Source organism: Pteropus alecto, unplaced genomic scaffold (genome assembly GCF_000325575.1).
Source record: "Pteropus alecto unplaced genomic scaffold, ASM32557v1 scaffold7, whole genome shotgun sequence".
Classification (NCBI taxonomy): Eukaryota; Metazoa; Chordata; class Mammalia; order Chiroptera; family Pteropodidae; genus Pteropus; species Pteropus alecto.
Window position 1 is genome coordinate 23236857 of NW_006494614.1, and position 15892 is coordinate 23252748.

General features: G+C 33.4%; 1 protein-coding gene across 1 annotated transcript in view; it reads right to left on the reverse strand.

Moving 5' to 3' along the window:
- COL19A1 (collagen type XIX alpha 1 chain) overlaps nt 1-15892 on the reverse strand; it is a 279851-nt gene that overhangs the window by 199448 nt on the left and 64511 nt on the right. Inside the window, exons 9-10 of the mRNA XM_006926816.1 lie at nt 7143-7187; nt 4761-4805 (exon numbers count right to left, since the gene is read on the reverse strand). Coding sequence (XP_006926878.1) covers nt 4761-4805; nt 7143-7187 — 90 coding nt within the window. The remainder of the gene's footprint in view (nt 1-4760; nt 4806-7142; nt 7188-15892) is intronic.

A 15892-nucleotide genomic window follows, 5' to 3' on the forward strand; every position in this document is an offset into this window, starting at 1 on the left:
TTTAAAATTCTCAATTCAAATTCTATATGCAATTACTATAACAACCGAATGAAAAAGTAACTAATGTAAAAATACATTCTAGTGTAAAGGTCTTGATTTATTTGAAGCCATAATTGTTATTTCTGGTAACAAATTATTACAATTGATTGCCTGATTGACTATAATCTCATAGTATTTGACGCTAAAAGTCAATATTTTAGTTATTTACTGGCAGGCAAACATTTATTTGTGGTACTAGTATAAAAATAGTAAACATCTAACTTTTGTTGCTATGAATTAAGTATGAAATTTTAATCAATTTATGAGAAATAAAGCTGCCAATCATGCTTATTAGCCTAGTATTTATGTATCAGGTCTATAGGGTGCTGATACATTTTTAATACTGAAAACAAAAGCAACAAAATAACAGAAAATGGAGTCAGTGTTGCTTCTCTTTAATAATCACTTGACTAGAAACTGAAATGAATGATTAAGCTATAAAATAAATAAGGTCATTTTCTAGGAAGCATTTCCATTCCACCTACCAGATCTTCAAAAGTAGCTACCAAAGGCAAAAGACTATACATCATACATAAAATCAACACTAAGTCTAAATATATTTTATTTTAGTCTGGCCTATGAAAATTTAAATTATATCATCTGAAAATTTCCCTATGTTGACTGTTTATAGAAGAAATGCAAATGATTGGATATATGGCTTAATTATAAATAACGTCAGATAATTTTGGAGTAGTAAAGTATACTTGTACTTTGTCATAAATTATTACAGACATTTTAATAATTTTATTCATTTGAATATCGCATTTTATACAGAATTCTATAATTATAATGGTTAAATAAATCATCTAAGAAGAATAATCAGTGAGATGTTATTCCAGTGAATTTTCTCAGGTAAAAATATTTGCAACAGCTATAAAACCATAGTAATAAATATTTAACATAATTTTCTGATTTAAATAAATATTTTATATCATACAGCATTTTAGGACCTAGATAACACTCTGGTAACAGAACAATAAAAACCATAATTTTCACTGGAAATTTACAACAATTTTTCAAAGATTTAAGAAGTGAATTAAAGATGGAACCATATGCATTTATTTGTTTTGTAATTGTGTTTACTGTTATTAGTTTAACTCAGAGTAGAAGAAAAGACCAGTAATCAAGATGATCAAAGTAGGTAATGCGTATAAATTTAAACAAGAAGAATAAGCCAGAACCTGCTTCACCATGAACACTCTTAGCTACAGAAATGTCAAATGTTGGATACTGTCCATACTCCCTTCATGGTTCATGAAGAAAAGCTCATTTGATTGTTCTTTTTTCCTTTTCACTAAACTTAAGTGATCTTTAAAAGACCAGATCATTTTAATTCTTCAAATGGAAAAGTTCCGCACTAGTGGAAACATTTTAGATCCTTGTAATGATTTGCTACTAAATGTGCCCATGTTAACTTAAATGTCACTCTTGAGTGAACTGAAATTGACATTTTATCTAGAAAATATAGGAAAAATGTTAGGAAAAGTGTGGCATGGGTAGCAGTTGCCACCTGTTTCTCTCTCATGATCAAATGATATTTAACAATAAAATTCAGTAGAATCACATTTAACACTGAAGAAATTAATTTTTAAACTTCAGGGCTGGAATGACACCATAAAAGAATGACAACTTAAAAAGCAAACTAAATCACATTATTTGAAGCAATTAAAAATATTGAATACTGTAACAAAGCAAATATTTACATCTGCTTTTTTATTTGCTGCTTCTTTTCATAAATGTAACCAAATAATACTCCTATTTTCACAAGGACTAAAAATAAAATCTTGGGCTCAGGGTTTACGAATGATGATCACTTCCATGAACCTTTGCTAAATGACCTTTTTCCAATGTGATGTTCAGAGTTTTAGTTCATACATTTACATTTGGTCATTTAACAAGAGTCTGACTGCATCATTGCTAGGAAGATCGATAGTATGAGGATAACTGTCACGACAAGAGTAGACTCTCCATTTCATTCACTGGAAGTAGTTGCCCACACAACACCTACAATACTGAAGTAACGTAAGGAAAATCTCCCAAAGAAGGGATGTTTAAGATCACTCCCATAGGAACAGAGACGCCAAAATATAGACCTTAGCGGGGGAATATTTCTCAGCCAGAGTATAGATCTCATTCCTCCTGCCTCATGAACAGTGCTATTAGAGTCAAAGGATTCTTCAACGATGCTCACCTGACTTTGCCAGCCAGGAATGGGGCGGTGAGATGAGGTCACTTCTACATGATAAACAAGATCATGATAAACCTGGAAATAGCTGTCTTCTGGGAGAGCCCTGACAGTATAAGTAACTAATTTTTGAGAGAATGAACCACCCCTTTGAGTACTTTTTACTTGAGGACCGACTTGGCTGAATTGTGTTTGCCCAGGTATTATCTGAGTTTTTGCCACTGTAAATTGCTATCAACTGAGGAATATACTTTCAAATGAAGTCCTTTATACTTGTTTAAGTTTCATGGGTTCTTCTCTGGACTAAAATCAGCATGTTTGACACATTAAGGAACCTTTTCATCTGGCTTAAGAGTTGAACTGGCCTGAAGGCTAGTTTTCCAGCCATAATGAAAAGCAGCAGATTTCTCTACTTGGTTTATACTGGATTACAGAAATGACAACTGAAAATCATCAGATTGTATTTCATTTTTGACAGTTGATATAATTTTTCTTTTTTGCTCAGTAGCCATGTGTCTTTGGTAGATATGACATCTCTGAAAAACTTCCCGAATTATTTTATTTTGAGACTAGTGAATTTTGTCATTTAAAACAGTCAAACTTTAAACATGGCGAAGGCCACAATAAGGTAAAGAAGGAAAGTAGGTTTTATAGTACCTATATACTCAGTTTTCTACAAAGAACCAAAATTCAAATTAGATGGTCTTTGTTCATAAAACAAATTATATTGTTAGCAGTTTAAGACTATCATGCTGGTGTCACGTGAAAGTGAGTGCTTCACATTTCTTATTTAACTAATCTAGAAAGAAAAAGTTTATAATCTAGAAACAAAAAGATGACCTCGATTATTTACTTTATGGAAAACATATGTGGTTAAAATCAGAATGCATAATATATAACACTGAAAAATAATATATTTGATATATGGTAAATAATATAGAATGTATTTTTTAACATAAGGTTTATTATGTGAATCTTACATCTGACTATAGACCATTTGAATTCTAACTCTCATTCAAGTATTGTCTTTTTGTAGCTTTATTTCTTCCAGATATCTCAATCGTTCTCCATAAATATTTTCACCTTATTGTGAAACTGACTACTTGAAAGCAAATGTTCTTCGATATGAGATATTAGAAGGGAAATCTTTGAAGTCAAATATATTGAATGTTTTTCAATACCTCAGAGCCTGTGAGAATCAATTTATTACTGAGCAATACCAACTATATATAAAAATATCAAAATAACCACTAATATTTTAGTGAGATGGTGACTTTAAATTGCAGGGAATATATGTTTTTCTTGCTTATTCTCACTTATTCCTACAGGTAAAATCCCATTAAATAAAATAGGAATATGTGTTAATAAAGCATTTATTTAAAGGCATGGCCTTGCAATAACTTATTCTAAAGCAAAAATATTCTCAGAATTTTTAAGAAGAGCGACTCACTTTTAAATGACATCGCTTAATCGAATTATCCTCAATTATGATTATATGACTATCCTTTTTTCTCCCTCCCAGTTCTATGAGCAAAATAATTATCCAGTAGTTTACAACATGTGTAATTTATCTTATGATTATAGTAAATGCTCATTCTGTCTATAAACACTTATTGAAGAAGCAAATAATTGATCACCACCCAAAAAACTAAATATAGGCAATACTGTCTAATTTGAGATGATCTCTTTCTCTCTCTAGAGCTCTTTCTTGCTGTCCAATTACTTGACATCTTATTAAATAAAAGAATGGTATTTTTTGTTCTATTTAAAAATAAAAGTAGAGTTATAAAATGCAGAAGGATTCAAAATGATTGCCTAAAGGGAAATTTTGACTAAATTACTTCCCAATCTCTGTACTTTCAGTAGAAAGCTGCAAATGTGTAAAACAATGACTGCTAGACTATTAGGTTAAATGCTTCCCTCAGCTCCTATCTGGCCCTCTCCATAAGGTTTTCTTTGCCTCTGGGGCTGGTAACTAGTAACCATGTGGTGTTTAAGGAATCCACTGTAACTCAATATAAAATATTACATAATCCTTGTTGTTTTCCTACACCTTGCCCCTACCATCTAAACCATCCCTTTATTAAACTCTTTCAAACTATTCTGAGTGCTCCATCTCTTTTCTGTTGAACCCTATTACAGTTAGTTCTTACTTATGTCTTCAGGAAAATTCCACTAATAAACCAGGTTTATATATAAACAAAGCATTTATTTAAAGACTTGGACATCTAGTGTATCAATGATGCTATAACACAAAAATATAATGCTTAGTAAATGTCTGAATCATTTACATATTGATGGAATGTATTTAACAAGAAATGTCTAGATATAACTACTATCCAAACATGTTTAGAAAGATTTCTGACACACATTAATATATGAAGTCTACTTTAACTGAAGGAAATATTTTCAATCATTTCTATAAAATTATTGAATTGCTTATATGAAAGCACAAAACAAATTAGATATTCCACTTCAAAAATTTTCAAGAACATAATTTGTTTTTACAAATGTGTATGTAAAGAGAGATATTTACCTTTTCACCAATTTCTCCTTTGCTGCCTTTAAAATCTTGTTCTCCCTGCAGGAGAGAAATGTATATAAGAATAGGAAAACTACTTTTAACACATATAATTATTATAGTAATAATGATAACGTGTCTAACACTGAAAAAATCAATAATTATAAAGACCATTTCTAATATGTAAGCTCTAAACCAATATTAAGTTATATAAAATTTAAATATTGCTAAATACCGAAGGGACAATTTTCTAGGGTACAAGCAGCTCCACTACTTCCAATGCAATTTAATCTCCATAAAACTTAATTTCTCCATATATAGTACCTTTCTCATAGATGTTTTGAGAATTGAAAGCATCAACAGAGTGTCTAGCACAGACTAAGTCAGCCATTATTGTCATTAATAGTATTTATTTCACTAGATCCAGTAGAAACTTCCTCCTCAAACTGACTTCAACAGAACACTGTTCCAATGAGAGTTGCATGAGGGATAAGTTCGGGTTTGAACTCCAGAGTTCTGGCTCCAGCTCCGACACCAGAGTCATGCTCTTCACCACCTACCTCTCAGCCACAGGAAGGGGACTGGCTCCCAACCAACCACCATATTTATTCTAAAAGGTATAAGTCCCCTTTTCTTCAGCTAAACCCTCTCTGATCTGACAAGCTTATTTTCCCACTTAATTCTGCACAGATATTTATACTACTGATGTCTTATTATACAGTCAACAAATATTTATTGAACACCAAATACATGTCAGACACTTATGACAACATAGCCAGCAAGTAAGTCTCCAGGATGGGTCATATTCGCCCCTCCACCCCTAAGAAGCACTCAGTAAACATTTCCTGAGTGTACCAAGACAAGGATGAAGGGTTTCTTATCTCTAGGTTTTTTTCTGTAATGCTTCAATGAGGCAACACTTAATATGATTAAAATTTGTGCTTTAAAAAAAGAAATGCCAGCTTTTTATTATATGTATAGTCTCCTTGTGTATACTCTACATGTAATACATATAATCAAATATATGTATTCGTGTATATGTAAATATACAAACATTATTAAACAATTATTTCTGCTTCATCTACCCTCAAAAAAAGGTATCATGAAAGAAAATAGGTTATTATTTGGGTATATATGCCACTGAATGCATGTTCTATCTGTTTTTCTACCATTTTTCCTAAAATATAGACTTTAACTTGATCTGTTAATTCAAGCTGACATCGAAGCCACTAAACACGCCTAGTACATTAGCCACAGTGAGAGCATGATGCAGCCACCACAAACAGCTGCTGGAAAGTCCAAAACTATTTCCCAACAGATAAATCTGCACATCCCTTGGCTTGCAACTCGACTCCCAGATGCAGCACATGCTGTATCAATGGGTTTTGTCTAGAATTGCTGTGAAAAAATTCAGAAGCTGCCATTTCACCACCGCTGGTTCAATCTTATTATCTTTATCAAGCCAAGTAAAGGAAGATTTTTCAAAAGTTATATCTATTAATAAGTGCTTATCTTTCTTAGTGGTAATTTTTAGATACAAAGAAAAACCTAGATGTAATAGTAACTTCTTGACATCTTGTTGCTAAGACCTATAAAACCTCTCCAGAGCATAGAAATGATGTGCTTGGCTACAGTGGGCATCTACAATTGCATTGATAATGCTCTCCCCTATGGTGGGATTATCTAGGTGGTATAATGACAGCTGGCCCCTACCTCTCCAGGAAATTGGAAAAGACCAGTCTCTGTGTTTCTAGTAATGCTGGTCATATATACCAATATCCCTTCCCAAGAGGAGAAAGCAGCCCTTGGACAGTAAAAGGGTACAAGCAAAGCTCACCTTGGTTAAGAGAAAGATACTAGGCACAGAAAGAAGGAGCCTAGCCAATGCAAAATTCTCTATTTATTGTAAATTTATCTTTTTGAAGAGATTAGTTGTAGCATCTTTATAGTATTTAATATTTTATGTCATTGTAATTATTATGTTTAGCTCAACCTAGAATATACAAAAAGGAAGATAAATAAGAAATAACCAAATATAGCCAAAGGTAGTAAAAACTGTTCCATTATTCACTTTAGACTGACAAATAACAGTGAAAACATTTCTAGAGCAGCTATGTACACTCCCATGGCCCCCAGCAAGCACAACTGTTGAGTTCTCTGGAGGAGAGAGTTGCAAAAGCTCTGAGAAAGCTGTCTCTTAGAATGGTTGGCCCCTTTGAGAAGGGTTTGCTTCCATGGGTTCTTTTTGGAAAGATCTGTCAGTGGCTTTCTGAAAGAGGCTTTCTTCCAGGAAATCAAGTTTCATCAAATACATTTTCTGAACCTTTACCGTATTATGTACAAATTCCGTTTTTAAGATGTTAAAATTCTTATATGAAACATTCAAAAACTCTTTACCTTTTTGCCAGGTAAGTTTGGAGCTCCATGTAAACCATTTCCACCCTAAAAGAATAAATGTTATTAGCCATTAAAAAAAAATGAATAAAGAAATTTTTTGCGGTCCTTAACAACTAACTAATGTTGCAGGGAAAGATAGCCTATTACTGAATGTCTATCAAGTGCAGGGGCTTTCCATCTGTTCCTTGTCTCACAAATAAAGGACTAGTACTTCCATTTATCAAAGAAGAAAGCGGAGACTCTAAGAGGTTCAGTAACATGACCAAGGTCACCCAACTAGAGGCATTACCTGAGATTTGAATTGAGGTCTCTGACTCCACAGCCCATATTTTCCTATATGCTATTTAGTATCCCTTATTTCATTTTCTCTCTTTCAAACTTCTGGGCATATTAAAGTCTGACATAGGCTTTCTATGAGCCAGGGACTATTCTTACAACAAATCTGTAATCATCTGTAATTATGTTATTACAGATGATTACACAATCAATTGGAGATAGAACTGAAATTCGAACTCACACACATCAGCTCTGTGCACCTAACTATCCTACATTCACTCATGGAAAAGATTTAATTCTGGCTTCTAAGTGATCTCTTGCCTAAAAACTGAAGCTAGCTAGCTAGCTAGCTAGCTAGCTATCTGTCATCTATCAATTATATATCATTTATCTACATATATATATATACACACACACACACATAAATGCATATTTACTTTCTTGCTTTTATCTGTTGAATGCTTTTAGATCAATTTTGAAGACATACTCAATGTCATTTTACTTGAAACAATTACTTGGGAGAGGTTTTAGTTGCTTCCATTCATCTGATTTCTGTCTTGGGTAAAAAGGTTTCTAGCACATGCACATCAGTTTCCATTACTGGAACTCATGGATCATCTCTTTGACAAGTCTGGTTTGTGGCACCAGCACACCAGCTAGAATAAGATACTCCTGGGAGGATGTGCATATTCTCGATGGAGGCTTAGGAATTTACCTGCCTATAGGAATTGACTTTAGCTCCTGAGTCTCCAGGTTTAGACAAGTTAAAATAAACTCACAATCCTACTGACCTGCATTATTTCTAGCAAACATTTATAATTAATTTATAAGGCAACAGTTTTTTGAGTATTACCTAGAATAAAGTTAGATATCATTTCTCAGAATTCCTTATATAAAATTCAAATATACGAAGAAAACTATCACATCTTTGAACCTTAAAGTAAAAATAATACAGTATGTCTAATTCTAAAGCAGTCTTTATTTTTCATTAATTAATTCATTTTTGGAAAATTTTAATCATTTTCATCAGAGGTGTGCTGCTGTATACATGCACACATATTTTAAAGGCTTATGCTTTTCTTATCTAAGTGTTCCTCAGTATAACTGCTATCATCATACTATATACTAAACACTAAAGGCAAAACTTTGTTGCTAATGTAATTAACTACTGAAGCATCAATAAAATATAATGTACTTATCTATGTAATAAATATTTGTATTATTAAAATTTTTTGTTATATTTCCAGACCTCAGACATCACACAAACATATTAGAAACTTCCAATTTCATTTGATCAAGTAATAGTAAAAGCGCATTTGATGGCAGGGAACGTTGCATGGAAATTAATATTCTGCTACTCATTGCTGAAATATGTTCACTTGTCTATAAAGAGAAGAATTATTTTCATCAGGTGGTCCAATATAATGTTTTACATCATATTACAAGTTACACATAATAGCAAGATTTAACATGTAATCCAGTAACAGACACTGATACAGTATACATTGCCAAAAATATTTTTGGAAAAAAAAAAGTAGTGACAATATCTCCTCTTTTTCTTTGCTCACAGCCCCCTCCTAGGTCCCATGTGCTCTGAGTCCTGGCACCTAAAATCTGACCTTTAGCATATGTCAGGTTAGGGTTACAACCAGACAAACTGTTAATTGGGTACTAAAATTCTCTAAAACTGTGATATTAAGAATTCTCTCTTTAAAAACCTATGTTTAATAAACATGGGTTTTTTGTTGCAATTTAAATGTGTTTTTCTATGGCCAGTGTTATTTGGTCTCTGCTCTTTCTTGACTAAAAATTTGTAAACATAACTCTAAACTCCAAGATAATCCAATGGACACCACTGCTTACTCTGATAGGATATGAGTCAGTGTCACTGTCACACCAACATGTGGAAGACTCTGAGATACTGTTGAAACTTTTGAAGCTTAAAGTTTACAACTCTAGTATTCAGAAACATATTTTTCTCCTCACCGATTTTCTTGAAGTTACCAGAGATGTCTTACTTAGAAACTTATAATCATTTAAAATTGTTTGTCATTTTTCTACTCCTCGAGGGATAACTTAGCATATTTGTTTTTGTTTCTATCTCAAAAAAAGATTTATTAACTAGTAAAAACTAAAAAAGAAAATAGTCTTTGAGAACAAAATGCTGTCTAACAGATGATGCCTCTGTCAGGACTTTATTTAAAACCTAAATTATGTCAACAGAATGAGCCCTCCTTCATGCTCACTCTGAAGTGCAGTTTCAAAGCTCTGGTGCCCCATGCACATTGGATTAAATTAAATTCTACACAATAAATGGCTGCCTAAGATTACTGGATGGGCAGATATTGGTTGCTTTGTCTGAACTACATTGTTCCTCCTTCCTCTCAGTCTCACTCGGCATGTGGAAAAAACAAGAAGCTTCTCCTCTGGCTTCCAATCAGTGTTTTAGCCCATAATTGAAACAAAATTATCATCGATTTTTCCAACAGCAACCAAAACTTTTAAAACTTGTTTCTGAGGCGTATGCTTCCTATTACAGGATTTCCATCAAAGACCCTGTGTCTCCTGTTACGAATTCAAGCTACAGATGGGCAAATGAATAAATGAATAATGTAAAGCAGGGCAAAATCTTAATGTTGCTGCTGATAGCACTGCTACCATGTTATTACTGTAATACCGAGCATGTCTTCAACTTTATGGAGCAATCAAAAGCATCCTTTCTAGAATTCAAAGTAATCCTTTTGAGAAGATTTTGGGCGGGGGGGCGGGGGGAACGGGTATAATATAGGGCTAGCTGGTGGCTTTCTGAAAAACCGATTGAAGTACTTCATTTTACCTCCCTTTTATCACTGCACATTTCCTTGAAGTAAATACTGCTAGACATAAAAGATAAATTAATAGTTTTCCTGATTCCTTTGACACTGGAATCAATGTCTTATTATGCAGAGAATACATGTTGTCTGAAGGACACTTGATAAGGAATCACACTCCCAGAGCTATAGTTTATAAAGCTAGTACCAATGAGACCAAGCAAAGAAAAGTAGATTAAGTAGTAAACAAAAATTTGCTAATAACTAGATCTAAACTCAGAAAATGGAAAGTTATGTACTGGGTTGTGTTGTTTCTTTTCTTTAAATAGGCATTCAGCTTTTGATTAAAAAGTCTAAGATCCTATTATAACATTGTTTCTATATTTAAAAAATTAATGTGACCTATCATTTCGCATAAAATATATTTTCCAGGAACATAATCTTTTGTATGAATTTAGTGTACGTTTGGAAATATATCAATATTTTACTACTAATTCATATTAATTAAGAAAAAATTTACTTTAATGTTAATGTTGAGTAAAATAGTTGGAAGAAACATCTGAAATGGAATTCTAGAATTTTAGCATAAAAGCCAGTAAAAGAGGTAGTCAAAAGTAAATCTGATTCTGATTTCATGTATCAGTAACTTGACTTCTACATTTTTGACTACAGTCTTGCTTTATTCACTACATAATCTTTGAAAATTTAATTTTTATATGGTTCTTAAATTGTTGGCACTAGAATATTTAGGGAAATAAAGTATTTACCCCTTATTTTTTCCAGATATCTCATACAATTTTATATCAAGGAAGAGTTTTTGAATTCTTTATATTTGCTAAATCTTTAATGTAGCTAATACATAGGGATACATTATTACATTCATGCTCAGGATAGACAAATTTAAAACATTCTTAATCATAAAATAAATAAGAACCTATTATTACTTATTTTTATGGGTCATTTCAAAGAAGGGGAACCCACCACACCAAATGTAACGTATGCTGATACATGTCCTAATCATAGTAATGTATGTATGGGGAGTTAGTAGTAACAGAACTCAACATCTAGTATTTCAAAACCTTCTAACTCAAGTGTGTAATCACATGCAGGTGCCCATACCTAGGAAACAAGAAGGATGGCTATTCTTGATTATAGGGACAAGTAGAAATTCATACACTTATATTTACCACCTCCACAAAAGAATCTGTTGAGTACTGACTCTACTCCAAGCTTCTTAAAGTTAGGTATTTTGCTGTTTAATTTGCATTGTGGAGAGCAAAACAAACAAAAATTCTAGGTGTGGATACTAAAACAATGTTTTCTGAACTCAAATTAACCTTCCTCAAATTTCTGCCCATTGGTCTTATTTCACACAGGAAAAAAAAATCTATGAGTCTTACTGTACATGACATCCCTTTGTGTCACTATCAAGCCTTCTATTCAGTAAATTAATTACTTTTTAAATGATAGTTTGGGTATTTACCCCCCAAAAAACTGAAAACATTTATCCACAAAGATATATGCACCCCAATGTTCACAGCAACATTATTCCTGGTGGCCGAGACATGGAAGCGACCAAGGTATCTTATGATGACTGCATAAAGAAGATGTGTACATATACACAATGGAAGATTACTCAGCCATAAGAAAAGGTGAAAAACTGCCATTTGCTACAACATGGATGGATCCTGAGATAATTGTGCTACATGAAATAAGTCAGATAGAAAAAGTTGAAAATCATACAATTTCACTCATATGTGGACTATAAAACTGAAAGCAACAAACAAACATAACAAACAAACAAAACGAACAGAGAGTCATGGACACAGACTGTGGAGTAGTGGTTACCAGAGTGAAGGAGGAGGGGAGAGGTAGATAGGGGTTAAAAGGGGTCAAATATTTGGTCACGGAAGAAAATCTGTTTGGGTGGTGAACACACATGTAATACATATGACAATGTTGAATTGTACACTTAAAACTTATTTGATTTTGTTAATCAATGTCACCTCCAATAATTTTTAATTTAATAAATAAATAAATAAATAAATAAATAATAGTTTGGAGTCCCTTGATATTATGGTCATTGTTCTCTGGGCCACCTACTGGTCAGCCAATATTATGTCTTTTAAAATGTAGCACTCAGAATTCAGCATATCACTCCAGAAATAGTTTCATCCACACAGAATAGGGAGCAAGACTGTTAACACACACACACACACACACACACACACACACACACACACACACACACACACCACCTTGTTCTGAATACTATACTGCCTCCATTAATGCAACTTGCTTTTTTTAATGCTAAATTGCTTATGTAAGTTGAGTTTGTAGTCAGCTACAACCATTATGTTTTCCTTTCAAAGGGGATATATTTTACAATCCTATATGAAATTAATTGAATACAAATTATTCAATTATTTAAATTATTTAAATTAAATAAGTTATTTAAATTAAAAAATAAATAATTTTGAAATAGTTTACAGAGATAAACATTTCTTTTCATATATAGCAAAGTTAGGGGATTGAGCCTTGGCCAATGTTGTAGAACCTATTACAAAACCTGGGCTCCTATGTAATTGTGATGATTTTCTTAAAGTAGGTTTGCCAAGAACAAGTGTTTGGGCTTTTTGTTTTATTATTAGACTAGCTGTAAGGCAGTTTTTAAGTAAACCTGAAACTTCCTAAAAGTACTAGAGAACTAGAAGACACTCGATGTGAATCATCTACTGAAAGATCTAAAGTATATAAATTAAAGTCTGAATCAAGTATTCTAAACCGTGAAAGATGATTTAAGACATAAAGAGGATGGTGTCATCAGTAAGCTCCTAATTGAGGAAAGTGAGATACCAGTAACTGCAAACTATTTCCTGTCCAAAGTATTCCTCGTGATGAGTAATTTATAGTTCTACTCCATATCAATTACTTCTACTGTAGCTCAAATGCACTGAAGTCATTGGCTACTTATCTTTAGCCCTGAAGTAAATGGTTGCGAATAAATGGAGAAAGACCATGTCTTAGCACTGTTACAAGAAAGTCAGAAGATTTCCAAACCTAGTTTGGAAAAAAAGAGCAAAATAACCTGAAGATTTATGCTTGAGAGGGAAAGGAGAATGTAGTTTCTCCAAGAGAAAAAGGGAAACAAATTCTGGAGCTGCACACACTTCTATTACAGTTCATTCTAGGAAGCATTGTCTATAAGCTTCGCTATGTAGATAAGAGAGCCTCCCACTCTACTACTCCCCTCAAGTATGCTTTTGCATAAAGTACAGAAGACATGCATTGAAGTATTGCTGCCATTGGGGGCCTTTTCCAATCCCCCCCACTCAGCAGAGTTTTCTAATAATTATCCTCTATTTCTTCCTTCTATTAGCCTAGGGCTAATAAGTCCACTTGAGTTCTGAACAACTCCACAAACATTTATCCAGAACCAATCAGGTGCCATACGTGGGGCCAGGTGCTGAGGATTCAGGGGTGAGAGAAATACCAAGTCCTTGTTCTTCAGGAGCTCCTACTGGGGACAAAGACACAAACTATATTGGTAATGTAAATAACATGCTATGTGAGCAGGGTGAATGGGGCTGTTAAATCTGCTAGTGGCCGGGGAGACTTCATGAAATCTTGTTTGAGTTTTGGATTTAGTTATCTGGGAAAATACAGTGAATTGTCTGTGATTATCCTCTCAATTTTCTACCTAACAGTTTCGTTCAGTACCTTACACTGGCACAGTTGTCCCTCACTTGGCTAGCTAAAAGCTCCTTTAGACAGAGCTGCTTTAGGAGAACTCTAATATCTGAAATTATAGATATCTGTATAAAATACCAATTACATCTTGAAGTTCACTGTTTCTAAGCCATCTATGTCAAGAATAAAATAATTAGCTACTAAACTATGCAGAGAAACAGAGAGTATATGATCTGAGTTATGGAAATATTTTAATATTTATGTGCTAGATTCTCACAGTACATTAAACCAAATAGGAACATTTGCAGACTAGGTTCTTGAAATCTGGCTAACTGTTTAGCAAATAAAAGTCAAGTGCCTGAGTGCCAGATCCACTGCATGTGTTGAGCTTGTCATCCATCTGTTGTGTTCTCTGCCAACTGCTCTACTTGGGGTGCGAGTGGAAGGCATTAGAAGGGAATAAGAAACCATTAAGAAATAAAATTAACTGCAGAGTGAGCAAGCTTCTTTTTCTTTTTCCTGTCCTTCTATTACCTCTGTCCTTCTCATGTTTCTGCTTATTTTAGTGCTGTATTGTGACAATAAACTACCCAGAGATAAGACAATTAAATGAGACTTCCTTCATGTAAAGGCAGTTATTTTTCATTGATAATTCAAGTATCATTCTTGTAACTTTCGTAAGTGAAGCCAACAAGTGGGTTGATAAACTTGAGTTCTTCTTGGTCATTTTTTTTTCTGTGAATATTGGTTATGGTAAAGAAGTTCCATCCTATATCCAGATTTGGCTATACTTTCACTTATTGCAAAATGTTCTGAAATACAGGAATATACAGATGAGTCTCCGTTTAAGAGATATTTTCTCTAATATAGAGCTTCTACTTGTTTTTTAACCTTGACAATTTCACAGGAAAGAAATATCCATTGTTAGAATGAAGTTGGATTGTCCTTTTTCCTCCTCCTCATTTAGTTTTGATTGCAACAATAAATTGTCACATAAAAATAGGCATTTTAACTTTATTTTTAACTTTTTTAAGTTGGGAGGAACTCTGAAATTAATTTTAATTCTAAATTTCAATGGAAAATTAGGTGAAACTAGATAATACAGAAAGTCAAATGACTTCTAAAAATTCTCTAGTTTTTTCAATAAACACCTATAGTTTCTGAGTTTCTGAGGCATTAATGCTACATCTGGAACAGAGCTGTCGGAGAGTTCATTATAATTCATAACAGCTACCAGGCTTGTCTGCACTTTCATAAACTGCAAAGCATCTGCCTTTATTTCCAGAAGCTGCAGTCTTCTCATGAAATGTCTTTTTAAAGGAAAATCGAGATTCAAAGACTGCAGTCATTTCATTTTCCAACAGAAAAGAAATACAAAGATAGTTAGGGAACAATAGTTCTGCCCAGTTCAGTCTCATCCCTCTAAAAGACAGGACTTCAGAGTTTACGTTGAAAAGACTCATCACACAAAGCATCTCGTAATGAGAATAGTTAGCCCAGCTATTTTCAAGACAAGCAACTAGGCAACTCTCTCACCATGTTATCAGATATACTTCTTACGTGCACTTAATGCATATGGATTTTTACCTCTAGAAGTTTGATTTTTTTTTTTAGTCCTGGAGCTATGAGTTCAGGGCAGCAGGCAGGCCTGGCAAGAAGGGGACTCCCTGGCTGGCTCCAGTCCTTGGCTAAAGTAATGCATATGGATTTTTACCTCTAGAAGTTTGATTTTTTTTTTTTATAAAGTCATGGTACTAGGTTAAACACTATAGGTTTTGATCAAATAAATATACCTTTTTATTATATATGTAATATTTGGTGGAGAACATAGAGAATTTTCTAGGTTGGGTGTAGAAGAAAGGTTAATCTGGAGAGTGTGGCCATGGCTGGCCTGACCGGAGGTGGGCATGCAGGGAAAATAAAGATCTCCAGAAAGTCAGGTAGGTATGGGAAGTTTAAAAGCATATTTCAAAT